This window comes from Podarcis tiliguerta (assembly GCF_965153285.1).
Source record: "Podarcis tiliguerta genome assembly, chromosome: 6".
NCBI classification, from domain to species: domain Eukaryota; kingdom Metazoa; phylum Chordata; class Lepidosauria; order Squamata; family Lacertidae; genus Podarcis; species Podarcis tiliguerta.
The window spans coordinates 48,166,879-48,194,144 of record NC_139539.1 but is presented as its reverse complement, the minus strand read 5'-3'; the positions used below and the strand labels follow the sequence as shown (position 1 = coordinate 48,194,144).

The 27,266-nt window shown below is 43.9% G+C and overlaps 1 protein-coding gene across 4 annotated transcripts; it reads left to right on the top strand.

The window, feature by feature from the left end:
- The first annotated feature begins 1,019 nt into the window (after positions 1-1,019).
- Positions 1,020-26,739, top strand: ELOVL1 (ELOVL fatty acid elongase 1). 4 transcript variants are annotated; one of them, XM_083445918.1, is made up of 9 exons: positions 1,020-1,060; positions 1,817-1,923; positions 21,540-21,606; positions 21,849-22,039; positions 23,772-23,852; positions 24,089-24,145; positions 24,522-24,627; positions 25,240-25,376; positions 25,654-26,739. In XM_083445918.1, exons 3-9 carry the CDS (start codon positions 21,561-21,563, stop codon positions 25,897-25,899), a joined length of 864 nt encoding a protein of 287 aa, XP_083302044.1. In that variant the 5' UTR covers positions 1,020-1,060; positions 1,817-1,923; positions 21,540-21,560; the 3' UTR covers positions 25,900-26,739. The 4 variants fall into 4 exon arrangements, with proteins under 4 accessions (XP_083302044.1, XP_083302043.1, XP_083302046.1 ...); XM_083445917.1 differs by lacking the exons at positions 1,020-1,060; positions 1,817-1,923 and adding an exon at positions 5,726-6,213; XM_083445920.1 differs by lacking the exons at positions 1,020-1,060; positions 1,817-1,923 and adding an exon at positions 6,067-6,213 and having other exon boundaries at positions 21,545-21,606.
- Positions 26,740-27,266: the final 527 nt, after the last annotated feature.

Sequence of the window (27,266 nt, the reverse complement as noted above, 5' to 3'; positions counted from 1 at the left end):
GTCAAAAGCCTTTATTACTTCTGATATAGGCCTTCATTGCATGTCATAAGGTTGCCAAGGAGACCTCAGGAGTTCTTTATGATGAATTTCAAGTTGGAGCTTGTCAAGAGCTATTTGGTTTTGTACTAATGCTCCAGGAGTGTTAGCTCATAGTAATTCCATGGTGAAAGATCAAGAATGCCATGGGTGACATTAAAGGAGTGAATTTGTTTGCCCATTCTTTCCAGAACTTGAGCTCCGAAAGGGATTTGAGAAATTATCTAGAGATAGTATAGATAATTTTTGGAATGGTTAGCCTCAGCTATTCCCTGCCCATTTAATGTTCCATTGTTATCCAGAACACTTTTTAAATAATTCAACAGGGGGGGGGGGGGTATGTGCGTGGTATAGATTGGTCACATCACAATATCATTTCAAAATGGTTACTGCCACACCTCCCTGTGCTGTGGGCCTGTACAATGGGTGGCAAGGTAGCTGAGGCTTCCTATTTAGATGAATAAATGAATAAGTATCATTGTTGGCTATTGCTTGAGTCATTTTTATGATAATTTCAAGAAGGCATAGCAGTAGCATCACTTTAACTCTGGCAATATGACCAAGTCAAGATAATGTGAGCTTGCTCCACTTTTTAATTTTAGAGAAAGCTGATAAAATAGTTATTTTGCTTCACAATGTGTAGAAGCAATTTTGATCAAACCATTTTGAGTGACCATCAACTTAAATAGGTAACCCTATAGATTATTCCTGCTTCTTGTGGAACTGTGGTGTAGGAGTGAAAATTCTGCCTGCCCTAGGCAAAGATCTTGAAGAAATGTTTGGCAATGTTCCTAATTTTTGCATTGAGGAGAGAGGTCATTGAGAATTAACAGGGACACATTTTCCCTATCTCCCAACAGAGGTAATCATACTGTGCGACCAAAGCAGTTTCTGTGCCAAAACCAGGCCTAAACCCTCAGTTGAAATGGGTCAAGAGCATCAGTTTCTTCCAAGAGCACCTGGATCTGGTCTGTGACCACCCACACATGACCTTGCCCAAGAACGGGAACATGGCAGCTGGCTGGTAATTACTTAGATTTTCTGGATCCAGGGAGGGTGCATTAAGAAGCAAAATGTGCAGATACTCTTTTAAACAGCTACTTAAGACGGTTTTTTTTGGGGGGGGGGAGTGTGTAGGGGAAGAAGCATGGAAGTCTAGCTCAGCCATGGCCATTAACTAAAGTGAGTCCACTCAGGGTGAAAGTTAGCTAAATGCAACCCATTATCATTATTATCACCTTTTTCTTTGCTGGTCCAAGTTGTTTATTGGGGAGGTTCCATTTCAGAGATGTCCTTGTTATTATCACCTATTCCTCCTGCCTGGACCACAGCAGAGATTGCTCCCAATTTGTTTGGGGCAGGGAGACCACAGTGCAAAGGCAGAGACATCACACTAGTCTGGACTAATATTGATGAATTACTCCTCTGGTGAGTTTTTAAAAATATTTTTGTGTGTTTTTTCTTGTAGTTATGTTCTTTTCTATTCCATAAAAAGAGCAAAAAAACAAAAACAAAAACCAAACCAAGAAACTTTCCAGCCATCAGAAATAATGTCTGTTTATTAGTGACTATGGGCTAGCTATAGTAATTCAAAATTATTTCTAGATTCAGTTATCTTTTATTTTTAGTTGTAATCTATAGCAGCACACCAACAATAGACAACATAATAACCAATACTTTTTTCTAACTTTTATTGTAAGCGACAACACAATTGAATAGATTTTTCTTTATTTGAACCATTTTATGTTCCTGAAGCTTTTCTTTTTCTATTCTTTTGGAGGTGGCAGCCATTTTGTGTTAGGCAACACCCCCTGGCAGCAGCCATTTTGTGACTGGCATTGTTGGCATCTTTTTCAAATTCCATGTGTGCCCCCAGATCCAAAAAAGGTTGGTGACAGTGATAAATGAGAATATGTTTTTAGTTTTCAGTTCTTGTCCATAATGTCAGAATATACGTGACAGAGGAGATAGCATCCTGAATTGTGTCTGTGTGAAAGCTGGTTAGTTTAATCCTGCTCTTGTGCAGCCCAGACCCTGGGACTGTGTCCGAGGGTAGGAGTCAATTATGTTGTTCCCTGGATTTATGACAGAGACCGGCAGTTTACTCATATGGTGTTTATTTACTTTTTAAAATGTGTTTATTATTATTTGCATTTTCAAAAACAGGAACAGAGAGCATATTTAACCCCTCTCCCCCTCTCCTCCACCTGTCCCACGTACAACTTTGTATACTCACATGGTGTTTCGTTGAGATTGCCTTCAGAATAAATAGTGAGTGAATATAAATAATCATTTACCAAGTAGTACCAGTGTGGACGTTATCACTGGTTGTTTGTACTGCCCTGCCAAGTAGTGAGTTTTATCAATCACTTGTTCGATATCTTATCAGTTTCAGAAGTATGGTACGGTTATCTTCACCATTTAGCAGGACAATGTATCTTTATTGTTAGATCTGCTTTATGCCTACTTGCTTGTGGTTAATATGGGGTGGTAGTGGAGGATAGTCAATATTTTCATCATATAAGTAGGAACATGAGTTCAATCTTCAAAATTTATAACTATGCATTGTTTACCTTACAGGGTAAGTCCCCCACTTAGTGTGGCTTTTGGTGCAGCAAATGCTGACAACGTGAGACACAAGATTTACCCACCCGGGAAGAATGGCAGATGAAGCTGATGGACTACATGGAATTGGCGGAAATGACTGGCAGAATCCGAGACCAGGGAGAAGAGTCGGTGGAAGAAGATTGGAAAAAATTCAAAGTATATTTACAGAAATATTGCAAAATTAATGAATGCTAGAAGAATGCTGGAATGAAGTTATGTGGTTTTAGCAGAAATGTTATAAAGAATTAAGTAAAAATTGATTGTTAAGGGGTTAAAGTGGAAAATTTAAAGTTAGATTGTGTTAAGATAGATTTTAGAACAAAAATTGAGAAAGATGGAAAGGATTTGCTGAAATAGCTAATTGAACTAGAATACAAAAAAGGGAGGTGTGAGGAGGTTGATGGAACTAGTAAATGAAAGGTAAAGATATGGAAATATTGGATCTGTTTTTAAATGTTTTTGTTTTTCTTGTTGTTTGGTTGTAATGTTTTCTTTTTTTCTTTTTCTTGTTTTTTATTTTTGATGTATCGTCTGTTAAATTTTTTATTGCTTCTTTTTTCTTTTTTCTGTAACTACTAAACTTTTAATAAATATTATTTTTTTAAAAAAAGCAAATGCTGACAACGTGGTGCATAAATGATGTTTCAACTTTAACATTCAAAAGGGAACCCATGCGTGGGATCTCTTTTATTTATTTATTTATTCATTCATTTGATTAAATTTGGAAACCGTCCTTCCTTTGAAGATCACAGAGCGGTTCACCACATAAAAATACAAAATATTTGTTTTCGGAACAGTTCAAAGTACTAATTACCTTTAAAGTCCTAAGTGGCTTAGGGCCAGGTTACTTGGAGAACCATCTTCTCCAATATAAACCTGCCCATATATTAAGTTTTTCTGGAGATGATATTCTCTGCATCCCACCATCTTAGGTAAATTTCTTAGGAATGTGATAAGGGTTGTCTTCCTGGAGGCCCATTTAAACCCCTCTAATGGCTTTTCACTAGTATACATTGTTCTTCTGGCAGGACTTTGACCTAATCAGCTGATTATTTTTCACTCTGCTGCATGATTGTTTTTGGTCTTTAGCTCACATTTGGCCAACCTGCAGGCCCTATGCAGCCCTGGCTGCTTTCTGTGCGGTCTATCAAGCAGTGCAGAGGCAACGTTTTTTCGGCACTGGGAGTACAGTTAAAGCCTCCACTCCCCAGAGTTCCCAATGCAGGCAAAATTGTTCTTTCACGTAGATGTGAATGAATGGTTCCCATTATACAACTGCATGTAGCCCTCAAGGCCAAAAAGATTGTCTACTCTTTTTTGTTTATTTTAGCTGGATAATGGTTTTACCTTTTCCTTTTATACTCCAATATGTGATCTTATTTTGTTGTAATATTAGTTCTATTGTTGTGCTATCATGTTTTAATTATAAGGAGGCTCTGCAAGATTCTATTTCTATGGTGTTCCTATTAACAATATTGAACGGAGGATTCAAACATCATTGGGCCCGTAAAGAGATGAGTGCAAAAAAAGGGAATTTGCAATCAAGTTGTGTATTTTCAGCAACTGCAGAGTCAACTATGTTTTTAAACTGAACATTAAAAAGGTAAAGGGACCCCTGACCATTAGGTCCAGTCGTGACCGACTCTGGGGTTGTGGCGCTCATCTCACTTTATTGGCCGAGGGAGCCGGTGTACAGCTTCCGGGTCATGTGGCCAGCATGACTAAGCCGCTTCTGGCGAACCAGACCAACGCACAGAAACGGCGTTCACCTTCCCGCCGGAGCGGTACCTATTTATCTACTTGCGCTTTGTTGTGCTTTTGAACTGCTAGGTTGGCAGGAACAGGGACCCAGCAACAGGAGCTCACCCCGTCGCAGGGATTCGAACCGCTGACCTTCTGATCGGCAAGTCCTAAGCTCTGTTGTTTAACCCACAGCGCCATCTGTGACCCAAACTGAACATTACCTGTCAACATATACTTCATGTGGGAGCTGGAACTTGCATCTGTAAATGTTAGACACAGGCTGTTTGATTCTTTTTCCTGTGCCTCTAACTGGCCAAATTATTGAAGTAAGTTTTGTGGAATCTACTGGACATTTCCTGTGTAGATTGACAGTTGATATGTGTGAAAGGGTCTTTTCCATTGCAAATACCCAGCTGGTATAACTCTCTGCCCAATGAGATCTGACTGGCCCTTCTCCTTGATATTATTCTTTGAAGATGTTTTTGTTCTTGCAGGTTTTTCACTTTGCCAATAAATGGTTTGTGCCTAGGTATATTTGGGGCAAAGACAGGAGTGCCTGGCGTGCTCTAGTCCATGGGGTCACAAAGAGTCGGACACGACTAAACAACAAATATTTGGGGCAGTGCTACTATTTTTCACTTGGTTGATTCATCAAACTTATTCTTAAAGTATGAATGTTGACTGCCCTGGACATTCTTTAGAGATGGAAAGGTGGGGTAAAAAACTTTAATAGTTAAAATAATGATGAAAATGTTCCTTAAAAAAAAAAAATATTCCCAGGACTTGTTAGCAAGCTCCATCCAGATCATGGCTGATCAGATCAGAGGGGGTCCTAAGGACGTTGAGCTCAACAGGGCTCCTCAGATTTAGACCCTTGATGATTTTTAGGCATTTTAAAAAGTTTCATAACTTGTATCACGTTTTGGTATGATGTGCCACAAAACATCTCCTCAGCTAGAAAAGTGTTACTGATTAATAATAATAATAATAATAATAATAAATAAATAAATAAATAAAATCGTGTCGCTTCTTGGGGGGGGGGTGCCTTCTTTTGTTTTACTCGTGTTTTTTTGTGTTTTTTTATGAAAGCTTAGGAGCCCCAGAAGCTGGAAATAGCTGGAGCCTCTCATTTTAGTGGGAGTAAATGTTGCCAAAGAAAGCTTCTCTACCGGGAGAAGCAACTGGGAGGAGACCACGGCCTGGTGGCCGGGCGGGTCGGGGGTAATCGCTCCTCTTTTGCCGCCCTGCTCTAAGAGTCCTCCGTTTCCTTCCTGACATTTTTTATAAAAAAAAAACCCGAGTCACTTGAGTTAGTAGCGTGCGTCACACCTAGCGTAGCTCTCGCCCCAAGGAAGCGAATAAACATGACGGAGCGGCAGAGGTCTTCAAGACCGGACGCCAGGACCTTGAAGCGGGTGCGGCGGGTGCAGAAGGAGCAGCCGTGCCAGCAGCGCTCAATAGTTCTGCAACAAGTGCACTAAGCACGCTCTGACCCTCGGGGAGCGCCTGCAGCCAAATCCGAGGGCGAGAGGGAGGCCTCATAGCCCTCTCCCTCCCTCCCTCCCCCCAACCAACCACCACCGCCCTCCAGCTTGGCGGCCTCTCCACCCGGCGAGCGCGCCTTCCTACGCGGCGAGCAAGACGACTGGCTCCTCCTCAGTGAGGTAGCTTGTAGTCAGCGCCGCTCTGCCAATCACCGGCAGCGGAGCGCTCGGGGCGGCCCCCTTTAACTCTGGGGTGACTCCGAAGCGGGTCTTCAGAGGAGGAAATAGTAGCCGTGCAAGCAGCTCTCAGGGACGCGCCGGTTCTCTCCTCGTCCTCAGGCGGGTGAGTCGTCGGGCCGCTCTCCGACGGAGGCTGAGGGAGGGCGCTGAGGGGGCATCTCCCGAGTCCCGAAGGCGCCGGGGACCGATGTCCGGCTTCACGCGCTTCTGCCTTCCTCCGTTGCCTGCCAGCCAGCCACGCCCTGTTTGCTCGGGCCCCGGCGCTTCGCCTGCCAGGCGTCGGGACGGCAGAGAGGCGCGCCCGGCAGCCCTTTTCTTTGCGGTTTCGCAGAGCCGACGGGGAAAGTGGCTTCCTTCCTTTTGGTTAGCGGCGCCTGACAGAGGCCGCGCACGGCGTCTCGGCAACTTTTGACAGGAGTAACTCCTGGGCCTCAAGAGAGGCAGGAGCGCCGCTTGCTTAGCTCCCCCGGCCGTGGGCCAAGGAAGCTTCCCTCCCGCCTTTCCCCAGAGACAGCAGCGCCTGCCTTCGGGGTGGAACGAGGAGGGGAAATAATTTTTCCCAGGAGCGGCCGCCAAGCCTCAGCGGCGAGAGGGATGTAAGCGCTGCAGGGTAGTTTCGAGGGGCTCCGCGCTCGTTCTTGCGGAAGGCTAAACCTTGGGGTCGGTTGCTGTGGTAGAGGCCAAAAGGAGGCCTTTAGGTCGCCTCGAGGTTTGAGCGAGACTTCGGATGCCTCTGAAGGGTGAGGTTTTAGCTTACCTAAAAAGCACAGGAACTGTAGTACAGGGTGAAAGTGGCAAGGCAAGTTACCGTAATGTGGGAATCGAGACTTCTGTTTGGGGTTTCTGTAGCTGAGTTTTGCTAATCTCTGTCACTTCTGCTTCTTCTCTCTCAAACATTTGCCTATCCTTTTAGCATTCATGCTTTGCTGTCAAATTTGGTTCCAGAGATGATGGAACTAGGTGTACCTGCAAGAATGAAATTAAGCTGATTCTGTAAGAGAAACCAGTTGCGCCACAAACCCATCCCCTCTTGTGATCCTGTTGCACAAAATGTACTATGTAGCTAATTACATAAATTGGGGATGGAAATAAGAATAAGGTGTAGGTAGAGCAGTTTACAGCCCTCATTCACTTAGGAGAGGAAGATAAGTGATGGGTATAACTTGTGAGCGTACCCTTCCCTTCCCCTTACTTCCAATGGAGTAGTTTTCTAGTTACCCTATACAGCCTCCACCCAAACCTTGTTCCAAAGAAGTAAGCGTAACAGGATTAAATAAGCATTTACAGTATTTGTGTTTATACAGCAAAAAATTGCATTCTGAAGATCTTTCAAACCCAGGAGATTACTAACTGCTTTTAGTTACTTTTCGTAGATCTGACAAGTCACGCCACAGGCGCACAGTGTGATGTCACTCAGTAGCTTGGTGCCTTGGATGCCATCTTGGGGAGGTGATCATCTGATGAAATTGGTGCTTCAAAGATTAGGTGCCAGCATCAACCTTCTAAGAATCTTTTTAACATGTATTCTATGGTATTCAAAATCATGACTTTTTTTTTAAAAAAAGAATCAAACTTATTTTTAGGCATAACAGTTCTTCCTGCCTTGTAGCTTAAAAATGTTCCTGCTGTGTCCTGCAACACCTGAGATCTTGTGTCTTACTGTCTTACATCATTCCCTGTAACTATTATTTAAAACACAATGAAAAGCAGTTAGTGGATGCCTTGTAGTAAGTAGAGAGTGGACTGCTTAACCCTGGCTCTGGTAGCTCTTTTCCTGCTCAGTTAGTGCATGCCAAGTAGTATCTGCTCCAAAACAGGCCCTATACTTGCAAAATAGGAATACTGAAGATGTCTTCTTCTTTGGTGACCACTTGTAGCTGAGTAAGATTGCTTTCCATGAACACAGTCTTACAGTGAGTCTGTAAGTGACTGGAGGAAAATTCTGGATCCACATGTCCTTCCACAATGGGGACAGAGGTTTCCAGGTGGGAGGCAATCATGGTGAGGGTTTGCCAGATTTGCCTTCCTCTTAGCTTGTTTCTCGGTTTTGCCCTGAGTTTGTGCTTCTTCAAAGTTCGTGACACCTTTGGTTAAAGGCTGTTCTTCAACTGGAGAACTCGCAGACCAGTGTTTCCCAGTTATTAGTGCTTATGCTACATTTTGAAAGATTTGCATTGAGGTCTTTAAACCTCTTTTGTTGCCCAACAAAAGACTGAAGATGAGAGAAGACAGCAGTGGTTTTGTATGTATGTGTGTGTGCGCGCGCACACATGCTAAAGATCTCCATTCCACTTAAATGCACAGTTAAATAAATGGTCGTCCCCTGTTAAACCCTTCCAGAGTGTCACAGGGTATAGGCCTTAGATCTTCTAGCAAGGAAAGCCCACGTTAATAGGAACATAGGTCCATCTAGTTCACTACACTGACTGACAATGGCTTTTCAGGGCTTCAATCCTACTTGGAGATTTCAGGAATTGGACCTGAGACATTTTGCATGCAAAATGTATGCTCTGCTGAGCAAGCCCTTTCCTCTTACATCTGCAGGGGAAGGCTGATGGCTTCTTCAGTGGCTACCAAGCAGCTGGAGGCATTTAAAAGCACCAGACAGGTGCTTTTTGATAATAATTTTTTTTTGAGAAAGATGTGTGAGACAACATGTTGCATCTAGTTTAGAAGAATGCATGCAAGCTCCCTGATCTGCCTACATGTGAAACTCTTGTTAGATTGGAGTTGAATTTCAAAAGCAAGCTTTGCGATTGCATATCTTAAAATATTTTATCCTAGCATACACTGTAAAAATACAGTATTTACTTGAATCTAATGCTCAGCTTCGTTGGCCAAATTACCGTATTTTTCTCTCTATAACACTCATATTTTTTCTCCTAAAAATAAGGGGAAATGTCTGTGCGTGTTATTGAGTGAATGTGTGGTCCCTGGAGCCAACTGGCCCGAGTACAGGGGCAAAAATCAGATCCCGCGAAGGAGGGAAGGCTAAAGAGAGGAGGTTGCTGCTTTCCTGCATTCTGCCTCAGGGTCTTACTGCCCACCCTCTTCTGTTTTCGGTTGCTGTGTTTGCTCAAAGGCAACAAAGAGCAGGGAAATCCCCTGCCCTCTTGGCAAGCAGAGGGGAAAGGAAAGGATTGTGTCCTTCCTTCTAATTCCTTCCTAGTCACACTGTGCGCAGGTTCCAGCCCACCCGGCTCAGGTTCCGTCGGCTAGGAGTGCAGCCGACAGCCACCACCTCCTCCTCTCCGTGCTCCGGTGCTGCTGCGTCCAGCATTTTAGGGACTCGCAGGCAGCCGGAAAACATGCAGGTGGGGGGGGGCTGGTTTGGGGGGGGCACTTTTGCCTTCCTTTCCTCCCTCCCGTTAAACCCCTCTCCTGCATTGTGAGCCAGCTGCTTCTCTGCACACCCCTCTCGTGCTCCTTGTCCCTTCTGTGTTTTTCCTTCCCTCCCCACTTAAAACGTGGTTACAAAGCACAGATCCACATGGATTCTCAGGATTTTTGCATTGGGCTACCCCAAACCCACCGTCAAATCACATGTCTGTGGCCACAGCATGAAGCACAAAAATGATACATCCGCTGTTTCATTCAGAATTTTTTCCCCTTGTTTTCCTCCTCTAAAAACTATGTTCGTGTTATGGTCAGGTACGTGTTATCGAGCAAAAAATACGGTATGTTGCGAAAATTAAGGTGTGTATTAGATTAGATGACTCATTTACATTTGCCAGCAAGTACTTTTTATGATTTCAAGGTTCTGAAAAATGAGGCGCGTATTAGATTCGATGGTGCATTAGATCCAAGTAAATACGGTATAACCCCTGCCTGGTGTTGGAGACCCTGTATACTCATTGGAAGAGAAAGGTGTCATCATTAGGCCACCCTCTTCACCATGTCTTGCTCCCATCCAGGAGAGCTCCTGAGCCCTGCTAGGATGTCTGTTCTCTCCCTGTCTGGTGGAGCTTTGATTTTTTGGGAAGGGAAGTAGCTCCCTGGCAGAGTAGCTGCTTCCAGATGGTTCCAAGTTCAGTCCAGTTAGGGCTAGAGGTGTCACCCTCCTTTCCTGAAACTGGAGAGCCATTGCTGCCTGTCAGTGTTGACACTCCTGAGCTAGATGGATCAATGTGTCTGACTCAGTAGAGCTCATCCTATATATAAGGCATTAGGCAGCTTTCTGTGTCCCTATTTAAACCAGCCTTTAATTTGAAACCATGAGAACCAGAATCTTGCATTATTTTTAAGGGAGGGGCCATAGCTCAGTGGGAGAGCATCTGCTTTGCATGCAGAAGGTCCCAGATTCAACCTCTGGCAGCATCTCCAGGTAGGCCCCTATCTGAAACCTTGAGGAGCTGCTGCCAGTCAGTGTAGACAGTACTGAGCTAGATGGACCAGTAGTCTGACTCAGGAGGGAGCATCTATGTATTTTTTCCTTCTAATCCTCCAAAACCTCCTAGCAGTCCCCCCCCCCCCTTTAATTATTTCATAAAATGCATACACACTGGCTGGTAAACTTAGTGGCCTGCAGCAATTCTGAGGCATCCACTTGCTTGCCACCCAGGACACCTTTACTCAAGACACTGATTTAGGTGGGCACCCTAGATTGTTTCATGGGCACATTTGAACAATGTGCTGTATGAATGAGACAGGTGGGTGCAGCATCAGCACTTACTAATTTTATTGATTTATAGCCCACCTTTTCCTCTGAGGAGCTCAAGGTGGTATGCATAGTCCTCATTTTAACTCTCACAAAACCCTGCAGGGTTGGTTAGGCTAAGAGATGGTGACTCGCCCAATGGTACCCAGTGAAGTGAGTAGAGATTTGAACCACTCGGGTGGAGTTGGCATGCAAAGCAGTTACTCAATACCACTGACCTACAGCCTTTCCCAACACCTCTGGGAGGCTGTTGGTGGGAGAAGAGCTTACTTCAAACCCTACCTGTGAGCCCAAACTCTGTTCCTGCAACACAAGGGGTTGGACCAGAACAGGCATAGGCAAACTCGGCCCTCCAGATGCTTTGGGACTACAACTCCCATCATCCCTGACCACTGGTCCTGTTAGCTAGGGATAATGGGAGTTGTAGTCCCAAAGCATCTGGAGGGCCAAGTTTGCCTATGCCTGGACTAGATGACGCTTGGTGTACCTTCCAACTCTTCAGTTATATGATTCTAGGTTTGTTTCTGGCTGTGTAGGGTTAAAATGCAGCCATGGCATTGGCAACTTCCAGGAAACCTATGGGTGAGACCAGAGATAAATGCCACATCAGCTCCAAAGGCTTGGTCAGATCTTGCATATTTAGAATAGAAATTATGTAAAGTTAGAACTACAGTGGATCCTCCGGATACAAACTTAATTCGTTCTGGAGGTCCGTTCACACCCCGAATACACGCACAGCGCAATTGTGTGCTTGTGTGCAAGGCACGCGGAGTGCTTCTGCGCATACATGCGAGGCTACCCAGAAGTATGCACTTCTGGGTTTGCTGCGTTCACAACCCGAAAGTTACGTTACCCAAAGGTAATATAACCTGAGGGTCCACTGTACTATGTAGATAGTAATTATTTATGTAAAGCATTCTTATATTGCATTTTAGTAATAAAAAAAAGACTCCCTGGATAGTAGTTTAGAAGTGACAAAACAGTCTCTGCCCTCAGACTTACAGTCTAAAAAAAACTAGGAGGGAGCAGCAAAAATTTAAAAATTGGGCAGTGTTTCTTAGTTACAGAATTCTTGTAATGACCTGCCAGAATTTAAAGACTTAAAGGAGCACCTCTTCCTAATTTGTCAAGAAAAATGAAAATGTGATTATATCAGTAACTGCACCAGGCCAATTAGAGACAATATGTCTAAATCCAAAGTGCAGTAATATAAACCCTACCATTGACTTTATTATGACTTGCTGTATACTTATAAATGTCACACTGAATATGCTATCTCTTTTGGGTTACTAGACACTCTGCCACTCACCCTGATTCACAATAGAACACAGCTAGCTACATAGCTAGGCTGGTTTGGTGTTGCATGTATGGTATAGGTTTTATCTCTACATGTCTGTAGCAGCTTCCTTCCAGACGTGGCGATTCTTTCCTTATTGGCTTTCTGCCTTGCCTGTCTTCAGTGTTCTAGGTGAGTGCATGGAATGTACTTGTGGAAAACTTAAAAGGTGAAACTAATATATGAGATAGACTCATGACATGCAAAGTGAGATATGTCAAGCCTTTATTTGTTATACTTGATGTTTATGGCATACATCAATTACTGCCTTAATGCGGCGTGGCATGGATGCTATCAGCCTGTGGCACTGCTGAGGTGTTATGGAAGACCAGGAAGCTTCAATAGCAGCCTTCAGCTCTTCTGCATTGCTCGGTCTCATGTCTCTCATCTTTCTCTTGGCAATGCCCCATAGATTCTCTATGGGGTTCAGGTCAGGCGAGTTTGCTGGCCAATCAAGCACAGTAATCCCATGGGATTGTAATCAACATGGGTGTTGGTCCACTGTGCTTCATTAAGTCCAGGCTTAACGTAGCCATCTACCAGGAGATTTTGGAGCACTCCATGCTTCCTTCTGCAGATGGGCTTTATGGGGATGCTGATTTCATTTTCTAGCAGGACTTTGTCACTCGCCCACACTGCCAAAAGCACCAAAACCTGGTTCAATGCCAATGGGATTACTGTGCTTGATTGGCCAGCAATCTCGCCTGACCTGAACCTCATAGAGAATCTATGGGGCATTGCCAAGAGAAAGATGAGAGACATGAGACCGAGCAATGCAGAAGAGCTGAAGGCTGCTATTGAAGCTTCCTGGTCTTCCATAACACCTCAGCAGTGCCACAGGTTGATAGCATCCATGCCACGCCGCATTGAGGCAGTAATTGATGCAAAAGGGGCCCAAACCAAGTACTGAGTACATGTGCATGCTTCTACTTCTCAGAGGTCCAATATTGCTCTATTTGCAGTCCTTGCTTTGCTGATTTCATTTAATATTCTAATTTTCTGGGATTGTTAATTTGGGGTTTTCATCAGATGTACGCCATAAACATCACAAGTATAAAAAATAAAGGCTTGACATATCTCGCTTTGCATGTCATGAGTCTATCTCATATACTAATTTCACCTTTTAAGTTGAATTACTGAAATAAATGAACTTTTCCACAATATTCTAATTTTCCGAGTTTCACCTGTATATAGTGGTGGTGCAGTTAGATCAGGGATGATGGGAGTTGTAGTCCCAAAACATCTGGAGGGCCAAGTTTGCCTATGCCTGACTTAGGTGCGCCTTTGATTTTGAAATACCTCCCCCCTCCCACTGTGGCAATGGACTTGGAGAGAAAGTAGTGGGCTGCTGAAGCTTTCCCACCCTTTTGTGTGGCACCTGACATCACCATCTGGAGGTGCATGCCTGGGGAATCATTGGATCTGGACTTCACACACTATTTCACACACTGATACCCCCCCCTTTAGAATTCTATCAGTTACATTTTATCTGCACAATTGGAATGAGTTTCTGGAACCAAATGCTTTTTCTGTGCAGCCTGAGCAGAAGCAGTCACCATTAAGAAAAAGAACTTGGAATAGGCCAATATATGTGGACTGTCCCTGGATCAAGCGACTTTTCTTTAAGAACCAATCACAGTCAGTCCATTGTTTGAAAAATAAGACTTTAGAGCCTTCTTGTCCCAAAATGGCAACTAGACATTCCATTTTGGCAGTTGCAAGCTTGGTTTAAGGAGCTATTTGGCACCTAGCTTATATATCTTTAGTTCTTAACACTGGCTGAAACAAATAGTAAATGGTTCATATAACATGAATATGATTTACAGATTCTAGCATCTTTTTAGAGACTAATTTATGCATGTAAAGTATACTATAAAGTCATGAAATGAGCTACATATGCAATAGAAAGGTATGAATGAATAAGGAGGAAAGGAGCCAGAGTTGCTCCTGTAGTGCCATTTGGTCTAGGGCCAGTCTTGCTATTGCCCATGTCTGCATTGCTATCTAGAAGAAACATAACATGACTGGGGACACTAGGAAGCAGGACTCGAAAATATATTTTCTCTGTGCTAGTGTAAAATTTATTGATGGCTGGGATTTTTCTCTCTCCAATCTGCTATTAGGCTTGCCATATTTTGAAGATCAAAAAAGGGGACACATTACTGACTTCTACTTTTAACTATTGATCGCTATGATGGCTCTCCTTTTACATACCCATAAAAGAGTATGTGTCCTGGAAAAAGAGGACATATGGCAATCTTAATATGTGGCTTTGGGGCCTGGTTACCATGATCATGCATTCTCATCAAGCAGACTCATGGATGATTCATGTTACAAGATCATCCCATCAGAGGCTATCCCTGAGTCATGGGCCTACTTTATTTCACCTGGAGGTCTATAATGAGTTTGACTTTGGATGTGTGTTAACTTTCATCTGCCTACAGTATTCTAGCTAGTCTGATTCCTACTGCAGCACTGGAGGACCTCAGATTCCCCATCCCTTCCATAATGGATATTTGTGTATGGAGGGAAAGAGGCATGTTTTGTGGCATTTGCCTGTTCTCGCTCCTTATCTGAAACATTATTAAGTAGAGAGGCTTATTTACGTAGAGAGCTTGGCTCTCAAGGCTATAAGAGTTTGAACTGCTCAGCAGCAGTTAGTTTCTCTGAATAATTTTGCCTTAGGGCAGGCAAGATCTCTGTCTAAACCAAGCCTGGATTATCACCCAGGAAACGCATGTGACTTTAATTATTGACATTGTCCATGAGTTCTAGCTGGGAGGAGGAGAGAGAGTATAGTTACAAGTGGCTGCCATATCAAGGTGGAGAACTAGTGGAGGTACCGTAGCTATCTAGGACTCTTGAGGTGAAAGCAACCTTGATTGGCTTCTGCTGGTAGAGCCAATGCTACTTATTCCTGTTTGTGCTTGGGAATTCCCCCTGATAATTGATGAGAACAATAACTTTCCTTTAGGTGTGACCTTGCAACTTTTCACTGAGTTGGAGAATACAAAATAATAGTATCCTATTCCTAAAAGGCTGTGAATACTAGCCAGAATTATAATGACCAGGCTGGAGAGGGAAAGTCATGCCTGAAAATGGTGAAGGAGAAATGCATGGTGTGACCCAGGAGTGCTGAATGGTGGCCTCCATTGGAAGTAATTTTGATTTATTTAGTAAATATATCAATTTTAATTTTAGTTCAAGATTCCCATAGGATATGTTACATTTTGAGGTTAGGCTGACCTCCTGAGCCTTGGGATGTAAATCTGTTGGGGGTTTTTCAGAGTAATAAGAAGATTGGGAGAGTTGTATGAGAAATTGGGGTCTGGAATGCATTTCTGTCTCCTTCGTAAATAAATTTTTGTAGGCTTGGTTCCTGAGTGTGTCTATCTGGGAACCACTAATATGAGCCAGATAGCTGCTTAAGGAGGTGTATATTTCCAATGTCATAAGGTTTGTCTGCCCCCTTTGGTGTACATAGTGGGGAGCCATGTCTTGCTAATAAGTACAGTAGACCCTTGGGTTATGTTACTCCTGAGCAACATAAACTTCGGGTTGCGAAAGCGGCAAATCTGGAAGTATTTTTCCGGGTTTCGCCGCTCACGCATGTGCAGAAGTGCTCTGTCGCGCTGCGCGTGTGCACAGAAGCGGCGCCTTTGGATATGGATTTTTCGGGGTGCGCACGGACCCCCGGAACAAATTAAATTCATATCCAGAGGGTCCACTGTAGTGGCATGTTAAATCTCAAAGGGGCATGGGGCTTGAATAGACAACTGAGCCACACATACTCCTGCCTTGCAACCTTCAGGCCTCCCAAATGGCCACTGCAGTTATCTTTTGACCTTAAAATATTTTTGTAGTTTACTATGGCTGTCTGGACCTGCTGTGGCCCCTTTCTATAGCCTGTTTGGATTTTTAACACAGCCTGCAACACGCTAGAGAACTAAGGGAAGTCACTTAAGGGCTTATTCTAAGAAATGCCTTGCTATTAAACAGAGGTATCAGCCTTTGGGATATATGATTGGGCTTGTTGAATGGCAGACGTGTGTTTAGTGACCAGATTGATCATTAGGATTTATAGGAGTAATATGTGGGCTTTTGACAACTCTCTGTGTCAGTGTTGCTTTTCCAGGGCTGCCTTTTCCCTATTGCTCTGGATATTTGTGCAGCCCCTTGGCAGGCCAATCATAGGAGCATTCCAGTTCCCTCCCCCATCTCTGCATCAATATGCTATTGAGAGATTCCTCCCTGCTCCCATGTGGGTGGCAGTACCAGGCACAACACTTCTATACAAGACACTAATGTGGGTGCAGGGCTTTGTGTTGTTGGCTATGGAACGTCTGTGGGTTGGAGATGCAACAAAGCTTTGGGCCTGACAGGATGTATCAGAGAGTTGCCAGGCCCCTGTTTGCAGAGGTGGGTGGAGCTGGAATCCACATATGAAAATTTGCAGCAGTACAAGTAGAGACACAAATGAACTTAATCCCAATGTGTGTGTCTAGTTAATCTCTGTGGATTCCCACTGGGAAGCACATGGTGGATATAATTCCTGTTGAATTATAGCCATGATCCCTTGCATTTGTAGTCACAGCTCAGAGGGATGATTCCCATCCTCCTTGATGGTGTCCTGACCCTTGCTCTTTGATCATCTCACTTGCTTTGTTTTTTTGAGAACCTCATTTTTTACTGAGTAGGAGGATTATCTCAACTGAAGCACTTCTCTCCCCCAGGCCCTGGTTGGGATTCTGTTTTAAGACCCCTCACAGCAACCTGCCAGAATGCAGTTTGGGCAGATTCCTACCTTGGCTGTCCTTCCAGTCTGACCTGATAACTTGGTTATGTAGTGGACTGAGGTGGATGGTACTTGGACAGTACAATATGGCCATATTTTGTATGGTAGCGGGCTTCTGAGATTTTTGTAGTCTCCCCTGCATTTCCCCATTTACTCAAGGGATAAGGAAGACTGTGCTGTATTTTCTGTCTGACTATACAAAACAGCTGCTCTTAAGGCTACAGTGGGGCTGGGCTGCTGCTGTGTGAGCGGGTGCCGAGCTGAATTCACTCCTTCTCCCAAACAGGCTGAGCAGGTTGGGCCAATATAGGATAGAGGAAGAACAGCAATTCCTGCATCATCTTTGTGCGTTGGTGATTTGGCAAGCCAGTAGCCTTGGTGCTATGCTTAGGACCTGCCAGACTTGGGACTTAACCTTCAATCATACGATCATCAAGGCATAGGAGAACCTAGCTATTTTAACATATTAATGAGCAGTGCCCATTTCATCAAGGAGAGAAAGTTAAAAGGTACTTCAGGGTCTCTTCCTTCACTGCTGAGATATAAGCAGTGTTTGGTTCCTCCTTTTGAAAGCTTTCCATTCTGACTGGTAATTAAAAAAACTAAGAAGTGGTGCTTGAATTTTTCGTCTCTTCTAGTCTCTTTTCCTTTATTTATTTATTAAATTTCTATACCACCCTTCTTCAGAGAATCACAGGGCAGTTTACAATATAAAAACAGAAAAATACGTAACATAGTAACAAACAAAAACAATAGTTTTTGTTTGTTTAAAAGGCCTTATACAGTGATCCGAGCGGGTTGCACGTTCGCAACCAGCAGCGTCCGCAACCCACAGTGGCACGTCTGTGCATGCACAGGTTGCAATTTGTTGCTTCTGCACATCTGCAAAGCACGATTTAGCACTTCTGCGCATGTGCGACTGCTGAAACCTGGAAGTAACCCGTTCCGGTACTTCTGGGTTTCGGCGGTCCATAACCCGAAAAAGCGCAACCTGAAGCGTCTGTAACCTGAGGTATGACTGTATAATTTAATTAGTCAAAGAACTGGGAGAAGAGGAATGCTTTCCCTTGGGAGAATATTCCACGGATGGGAGAGTCACTGCAGAAAAGGTCTATGTTGCCTCCCTCCGGACCTCTCATGGAGTAGGCACACAAAGAAGGGCCCTGAATTATGATCTCAGGGTCTGGGTAAGTTCATATAGAGAGAGGCAGTCGTAGAGGGATTGATGTCCTGAACCGTTTAAGACTTTATACTGTAGGTCAAAACCAGCACTTTCAAACTCACTGGAAACGGCCTGGAAACTCACTGGCAGCCTGTGCAGTCATGCCAGGATTGGCGTAATATGTTCAAATCATCCTGCCCTGGGTGAGCCTTTAGTGTCATAACTTCTTTTGGATTGTATGCCTGGGGGCAGAGTCTGCCTTATCACAATCATATGCAAGCCTCTGTGGAGAGAGGAATGCTTTAAATGATTATAGTTTGGAATGCCCATATACTGTGCCTGGGTAGTTGTGACATCCTGTCTCTGGGAAATACAATACAGTGGTACCTTGAGTTACAGACGCTTCAGGTTACAGACTCCGCTAACCCAGAAATAGTACCTCAGGTTAAGAATTTTGCTTCAGGATGAGAACAGAAATCGTGCAGGGGTGGCGCAGCAGCAGCGGGAGGCCCCATTAGCTAAAGTGGTACCTCAGGTTAAGAACAGTTTCAGGTTAAGAACGGACCTCCAGAACGAATTAAGTTCTTAACCCGAGGTACCACTGTACTGAGAGGTGTGCTTCAGGTGCTGAGAGGAATGCTTAGATTGCCTAGGCAAGAGTCATATTCTACAATAGCCAGGACCTTTTTGCTCTGTGAACTTCCTGGTTCTCATAAAGGTGGTTGTGCTGAATTGTAACCATGTAGATGATGTGTAAGGGTAATATATTCAGAAATGCCCCTTAAGCACCTCTGCAACTCCTTGTCCATCCTCTCTGGCTACGTTTTCCAGCTATTAGAGTATCTTCTCAACTATCATGTTGGAGATTGGAAAGAACAACTACCAATATCAGGCATGGTTTGCTTACCACAATTCTTCTACCTGTGCTGCAATTAAGGGCTTTTCTTTCATCTTCCTGGTAGATTTCCCAATTTAAGGGGAGTGAAGAGTAGAATCTGTGGCTTCTTGGGATGTGTTTCTCTTACCTCTGGGCTTTTCCTGCTCACTAGCTCTCAGCTTCTGCAAGGAACAATGGGTCAGCTACCTCAGAATGTTGTTATCCCTAATTCCCTTGCTATGCCTGTTGTATGATGGGTTTTTGTGCACTTTAGTACTATTTCCCTCTTCCTGCACTAGCAGCCAGTGTCTGGGGCTTACTCTTGGTAAACCTAGTAAGATTATGGGGATTAGCTAGGTTTTACCAGGCATGTGTTAGGCCTTCGTAGCACCTTTCAAACTTGGGTCAGTTGGCAAAGTGGGAGAGAGACATATTTTTCAGGAACTGATTAGAGTTTATTGACCCCGCTTATGAGGCTTGTCAGTATCTTTTGGACTTCCTGCAGCACTTGGTTCTTGCCCCCTGAGTCTTTGGTTGGACTATTTGTATAGGATTGAAGAAGCAAAAGATACCGAACCCTAGCTGCTTGAACATCTGTGGGTGTAACTTGGAAACTATAGGAAAATATGGCTAGAGATGATTAATCAAATCTAGCGTCATTCAATCATTTTATATTTGACTAAACAAACAAATAAATTATTATGATCCCCTTGTAAACATGAGTGTTCCTGGTTGGCTACTGCCCTTCCTGGGTTAACTTTTCCATTTATTCTGCTTATAAGCTTGACTTCTTCATATACTGATTCTGTTAGGCAGGGTGGGGAGTCCATGGTGGAAAAACTATTGCCTTTAATTCCCTGACAGCTTACTACGAACACTGTGGAAAGTGGGGTGGGAGGAGCTCTTGATTTCTTTTCTCTCCCTATTGACTTCAATGGGAGAAGCTGAGGTAACTCTGGCTTTACATCAGGGAAATGAGAAGGCCTGGGATTCGGTGTCTGAAGTCTCTCCCCAACTCCCCCCCCGCCCCCTAATTTCTGACCTTCCTACTGCTGGAATGGTAGTGGAGCTGTGCCACACTACACTGGTGAGGAACCTCCCCCTCTGTCTGCAGACCTCCTTTGCAATAGAGAAGGAAGTCTTTACAATTATTGTTATTTTAATCAGTCTTAACTATTCATATATCTTTCTAACAATAGATTGTTCACTTGGTTTATGGGTATTTTTCCAAGCTTTGACAGTAATAATCCTGCAGTGATTATGATATGTAGAATCTGGATTTTGTATGCTTATAGGGGTCTAATAAGCAGATCAGAGGGTCTAATGGAATTTCAAGAGGCAAACATTCAACCTTTCTTTTCCTCTTTGGTGGGGGTACATCAAAGCGAAGAGTGAGCCTGAAGTTCTAATGAAAACCTTTAAAAATCTCTAGGTGCTATTGCTGTTTGATAATCCTACATTTGTTTCGTTTATTCTTTATTCACTTTTATTTTAAATCGTTCTTTGAACTCTCCAATTTGCAGTCCCTTGTATGATGCAGGCAACTGACCTTATGCCATGGACAGTTGTTCTTGGCAATCACCTTCCTTTTTTCATACAATCAGTTGTACTACTTTCAACTTTTTAGAGCTTCTGTAGTTGGACCATTAAACTTTCCTTGCTGTCTTTGAACCTACTCAAGACTTTAGGGGCAACAAGCTTTGTGTGTGCATATGTGTTAGTGGACCTGAATTGAAATAACAGATGTGATCTTCTGCAACCTGATACATGGGTTTTGCTGAGGCTGCGCTGTTGGCCATGCAAATATCCTGTAGCCATCTTGGGGTGCAGGAATCAAGCATCTTTTTCATGGGGCCAGAAGCAAGTGGATGTTCTGCGAATCGGCACAACAAGCCAATTCCTTAAAATCTTTTAAAAGCTGGGCAAGTAGGGCTTCTATGACAGAACTGGCCTTCACCATTTGAATCTAGTTGGCATGTGTGTTGCTTTCCTAATCTACGACTTCAGAGGAGGTTTGTTCTGTACCTGCTGATGAAAGAACACTTTGAAAAAGGCGTTTCCTTTTTCTTGGGTAATCCAGGGCTTGCTGTCATTTTGCACCGAGTGGGGGAAGGTGCATTGTGCTGCAGTTCATGCAGAGCATTATTGGGGATGTGCTTGTGACTTGTACAGCATGTGCTTGGAGTGATTCTAAACTACAATTGTAGGATGGGGAAGAGTGGCTGTTATAGAGAGATGCTTGTGCCTGATTAAACAGTTTATTCCTAAATCTGTATAGGCATGCATTTTGCTGCAAATGCTTTTTGTGCAGAGTTCAGATGGGCAAGAGGCACAGAATTCCCAAAATCATACTGCCTAATAGCAAGAAGTGTTTAGGATCATGTGATCTCTCATTTTTCAGCTCTGTAGCTGGTCATATGAGGAGGGCCAAGTTGGCAGTTGGAAGATTCTGAGAGGAAGTGATTGGATTGCTTACTTCATTAAAATAGTTGACAGTTCTGTGCAGGATGGGGAGCAGTGCTGTAGAAGCATTGTATGACTGGACCTGCAGATAATTCAAGTACTATTGGTGTGACTCACTCACTCTTTCTTTCTTGTGCAGAACAGCTGAACTACTGTTGCCATGGACTCACTGGTGAACATGTATCAAGACTTCTTAAAGAAAGCAGGTGAGTTTGGCTTACTCAGCCAAAGTGACCCACTGGGGCCTCAAGAAGAGTAGTAGTCAACTTTCTGGCTGCCTTACAGATGCTACCTCCCCTGCCCCAGGTGTAACAAAAGCTTGAGGGTCCCGGTGTGACTCAAACACTTAACTTATCCTGCCCTAGATGCATAGGGCTGCTGATAAAATAACAGAGGGAGTGTTGTTGGGCACAGTGCATACCTCTGAACAGTTCACTTTTCCCTTCAGACCCACGGATTTCTTCGTATCCACTTATGGGCTCACCTTTTCCTATGACGGGCATCTTGCTGGGTTATATCTACTTTGTACTGTCATTGGGGCCACGCATCATGGCCAACCGGAAACCTCTGAACCTCAGGAAGTTCATGATTGTCTATAACTCCTCCATGGTAGCTCTGTCGCTCTACATAGTCTATGAGGTAAGCATCTCCTAGATAGATTAGCTATAGCTTCCATTGGTGGGATGTTGCCGTTACTGCTTGTGGTGCAACCCCAGTGTCTGTTTCAAACTCCTTCCTACCCTGGCATATGTAAAGCTTTATGGGGTTAAGAGGTTTTGGGGTGGGGTGCACCTAATGGATCCTGACAACGGAAACCATTTGTGCAATGGGCCTTTGGTCTGGTTACATTAAGGTGTTAATGTCCATGCAGGGTGTGGTTTTTTTATGAGGATGCTAATTTCCATGAATAAACTCTTTCACTCTTCCTATCAGGAATTGTTCACATGATGACCTAGAAGTGTAGCAAGGCTATGCTTAACAGACAATGTACAAGTTTCTACTAGCTGTAATTTACTTAAATATATCAGCTGGCCATAATCGTGCAACAGTTGTCTAGTGTCTCCATTGTAGCCTTTTATACAGAATGGTACATACATGTGACTTGGAAATTGCACAACCCCTTCCCAGTAAATAAGTTTTCTCTGTCAGTGTTTATGTGATGGATTGCATCATGCTTACTGGTATTCCATTTTCTTAAAGCTGGCAGGGGTAGCATTACCTGCTCAGGTCAATAGTCAGGAGAATTATCTTAAGAAGCGTCTCTTCTTTAAAAGTGTTAAGTTACAAATTAAGTCTATTGGACTTGCATTGTAGCAGCTGGATGTACAAGGGCATTGCTGGACAAAACTACATACATAAGCTGATCTTTAAAACTATAAATATGGGGAGATAAAGTGTGTGTATATATAAGTCAGTATGCAGAATTACATCAGAGTTAGTTATTTACAACACCACCTAACCAGGTGGGGATTATTGAAGAAGCAGAGCTAGCACCCCATCCACCTAATTGTTGAGCATGGTGGCTGCAACAGAAGTTGGGGTGGGGTATTGTGGCAGCATGGAGCTGGTGCAGCAATCAAACCCGGATTGGGCCCAGTGCTATTAGCACATGATAGGGGCAGGGCTGTCCCAGCACCATCCCTGCAAAGCCTTGTTTGGGGGCTTTCTGTAGACTGCTGCCAGCAGCCCTTCTGCCTGCCCATTCAATGGGCAGAAAGAGGAACGCTATGTCAGCAGTGACACTGGTGTTACTCTGCAGGTGGTGGCTTATGGAGGCTGGCAGCCCTGGATGAAGGGACACCTCTCCAGTATGTATGTGTGTGCGTGCACGCACGCACGCACGCACACACAACACAGCGCAAAAGGGATTTGGATTGCTGTGACAGCTGAAAAATTCCACAGGGTTTTGTTCCAATGGTTGCTCATAGAAGTGCCTAGAAGAGAGATTTGCATGGCAGGGAAGCTGTATGACATGTACCTTGTACAACCTTCCATTTCGGCACTAGCTTGGTAGCCATTGGTGACCTAAGAGTTCAATGCAGATGAATGAATGGACTGCTGGTGGCTGTTAAGGAAGGAAAGCTTGTCCCTCAGCTTTGTCTGTCCTCCTCCAGCCTGTTCGATAGCAAGCTACTTTTATTTATTTTATTTTAATTTTCCTGCTAATAGGATAGTTGCCTGCATTTTAATGTTGACCATAGAGAAGAAGCTTCTCTTTCTCTTCAGTGAGCATGGAAACGTAGCTGATTAGCCTCTTATAAAACTAGTAACACAAATTTTAGGCTTGTAATTTTTGTGGGTATGTTTACAAAGCTGAGCTGATGAATGTAGTATCATTGAGAAGTATCTGAATGGTGGCTCCTTGTTGCAGTTCCTTATGTCAGGCTGGTTGACTGGTTACACTTGGAGGTGTGACCCTGTGGACCAATCCCAGAATCCCATGGCCCTTCGGGTAAGTTCTTTCATTCTTTCAACCCCATATCTTGTCTCACATTCCCCCATGTGTGAGAGTGTTCTTGTTGTTTTTTTAATGTAGGCACAAGCTTGGCTAATGTTGCAATTCTGTGGTGGGAGGAGGAGGAGAAATGGGGATTCAGAAGGAAGAAGGAAGAAAAAATGAGGGTAGATAAGTAGGGTGGACTTTATGTTTTGATGACTAGGATTTCTGACATTGCTCTTTCTTGGTAGATGGTCCATGTAGCCTGGGTCTTCATCTTCTCCAAGTACATTGAACTGCTTGACACAGTAAGTGCTTGTTTTTTTAGGCCTACAGTATCTTGTTTGGAGCAGAAATGGGTATGGCTACACATTTGTATTGGCCTTAACAACACTTACCAGATGTGGTCAGACAGCCCTACTTATTCTGACATGGATCATTTGTGCAAATTAATGGTGACTAACATTTATATTCTACTAACACTAGTAGGTATTTCATTGGGATAGGGTGGTTTTTGTTCATTTTCTTACAGTATGTACAGTTGATATTTATTAGCTCACTGAAGATGATTGGATTGTTACTATTTGGAGTCTGCAATGGTGCTTCCTCTGTTTTATACATTCTGGAGTAGTGGCCCACTGGCCAAAATGAAAAGCCCATCTCACTCTAATCTCTTGCTTCCAGGTGATCTTCATCCTAAGAAAGAAGAATGAACAGGTGACCTTCCTGCATGTGTTCCACCATTCAGTGCTTCCCTGGAGCTGGTGGTGGGGTGCCAAATTTGGCCCAGGTGAGATTTAGGGAAGGCATGTATTCTCTCTTTCTTTCTCTCTCTCTCTCTCTCTCTCTCTCTCTCTCTCTCTCTCTCTCTCTCTCTCTCTCTGTGTGTGTGTGTGTGTAAATTATGTTAACATTTAATTGATTTTTAATGGGCCTATCTATGCTTTTAGCTGTTTCTATTTTATCTGTAAGCCACCTTGAGTCTCTGCATGGTGAAAGATGATGGTGATGAATTGTTAACTTTTGGAATAAAGTACAGAGCTTTTAGAATGGTAAAAGTTAATATTGTATAATTTTTATATCAAAGGTTCTCAACTTTTTGGGGCCTGGGGGCTCATTTGGAAATCTAAATTTGTCGTGGGCACTTCAAAATAGCATTTCACAGAATACTAACTGGAGATGATTAGGAACCCCCCCCCCAAATCAAAGCCCCACAAAGACAACAATAACAAACATTTCTGACTTCTTTTACTCTATTACCACCATAACCACCATATTCATGGTCCCTGATGTTCCAGAAGAATTCCTTTCTGGTCTTGCTATATGTATGTAGGACTTGGTCATATCTCAGCTCTTCCTTTACCATTTGAATTTAATCTTTCTCTTATTTGTTGGCCTGCAGGAGGAATGGGCTCATTTCATGCTTTAGTGAACTCGATAGTACATGTGGTGATGTACTTTTACTATGCGCTGTCAGCTGCAGGGCCTGCCTATCAAAAGTACCTGTGGTGGAAGAAGCACATCACTGCCATTCAACTGGTGAGTAGGAAAGGGAAAGGACCAGGCCACTCATGCCAACAACTCCCAACTTTGGATGGTACAACCAGCCTGGGACATTGGTCTGACTTATTTCCTTTCTCTTGGCAAGAGCTACAGGAACTTATTTAGCAATTGTTTCCTGTGCTAGACTTTCTGTGTTCTCCCTCTCCCAGCTTGAACTCCCTGTCCCTAGGGCTGTCTATTTCCTCCCGTGGGTAGGGGAACGGGATATAGCTGCCTTCTTTACTCCATAACTTTCTCTTGCCTCCACTCACAGTTGCAGTTTGTGCTCGTCTCCATCCACATCTCCCAGTACTACTTCATGCCCAGCTGTGACTACCAGTACCCAATCTTCATCCACCTCATCTGGATTTACGGCGTTATCTTCTTCCTCCTCTTCTCCAACTTCTGGTACCATTCGTACACCAGAGGCAAGCGTCTGCCCAAGGTCATGACACAACCTCAACAGAATGGCTTTCATGAGAATGGTGCCATTTCTAACGGCAAAGCCAAAGCCAACTAGGAGGTGGGTGGGATCAAGGTGTCTCGGACCAACCGAACCCATGTCTGGGCCCATTAGCAAGACCAAGTGCCTAAAGACTGTTGTCTTGCAGTTCCAAGCCACCTTCCCAACTGCTCTATATCCCTCACACCTGGCCTTCAGCTGTCCCAGGGGAGAGAGGCTGCTTGGGCTGTTGGTGCTGGTTTTAGCCTAAGGTCTTCAAAGTGCCTGTGTCTGCCCTGGGCTGGGCTCCCTCCAGAGCTGGACCAAAGCAGAACTCTGCCAGATGGGACACACCTTTCCATTTAGTTCTATGTACTCCATGTGATCCAGGTGGGAATTTTGTTCCTCTGCTTTCCCTAAGTTTGTGTTGCCCGCTGTTCATTCTCTTTACCCCATTGGAGCCCTGCCATTCATACTTGAATGTGAGTGGTCCCTTGTTGCTGTGGGTCTGACTCCCCCAGAGAGATCTATTCCTGCTCTGTATGCAGGTGGGGTGCTATAGGCCAAGGGCTTCATTCTTGCTGCCTTGGCTGGCCTCAGTGTTCATCCCTCCACATAACTCCCCAGTTTTTGGTTGCGCTGATCCCACAACCTTAGCAATAACTCTGGGCTCTTGCTCCCCATGGGTTGATGACCACAGATACTTTTGCTGCACTGAAGCCCAGGGAGAAGGACCTTTTTCCAGCTTGCATGCTGTTGCTCTGTGTGCCTTTTTATTATTATTATTATTATTACTGGATCTGCTCCAAGGAGCAGACGCTCCCTGTATTCTAAGCCTTGGGGAGGACTCAGGAGAGGTGCCTCCCTTCTACCTGAGTTTCTCACTTGTATTCACAGAAATAAATGGACAGAAAGAGAGTAGTGATTCTTGTTCTTGATTTCAAGGCTTTGGACCCATGACTGGTCAGGCTTGGGTGAGAAGAACAAACATTTCCATGGGCCATATTGACTATAAAACAGATGTTGACATTCAGTTCCAATGAGGTGCTCCCCTTCAGTCACCTTGTGCCTTAGTTGGGGTTAGTTTAAGGAGTGGGGATAACTGAAAAATTCAGATCAAAAACCTATGAAGTATTGTAGTGGCCACGTTCTGGCTTGCCCAGTGTAGTGTCGTGCCTCAGGTGACTTCTGCTAGAGGACCACGACTTGAGCAAAGCTAACTTTGCTCAAAGGTTTTGTGCATTTGTTTCCTAGGCTCCTTTCTTTTCTCCCTGCCAGGCTGAATGCATATTCTCCTTTCCTTACATGGAAAGTTTTAGGCCAGCTGCCTTTCTGTTTTTTACTGATTTATGTTCTTGCCCAAGCTCCAGCTGCTGTGAAATATCCTGTGCCTGATGAAGCCCTATTCCTTGGTGCTATTTGTCTGTAGCCTGAAAAGTGGCGCT

Bases quoted from the DNA above. Each gene is read 5' to 3' on its own strand.
- ELOVL1 (XM_083445918.1), top strand. From the start codon at position 21,561: ATGGACTCACTGGTGAACATGTATCAAGACTTCTTAAAGAAAGCAG. The intron at 21,607-21,848 runs GTGAGTTTGGCT...TTTTCCCTTCAG, and splicing joins AGACTTCTTAAAGAAAGCAG to ACCCACGGATTTCTTCGTAT. The intron at 25,377-25,653 runs GTGAGTAGGAAA...CTCCACTCACAG, and splicing joins ACATCACTGCCATTCAACTG to TTGCAGTTTGTGCTCGTCTC.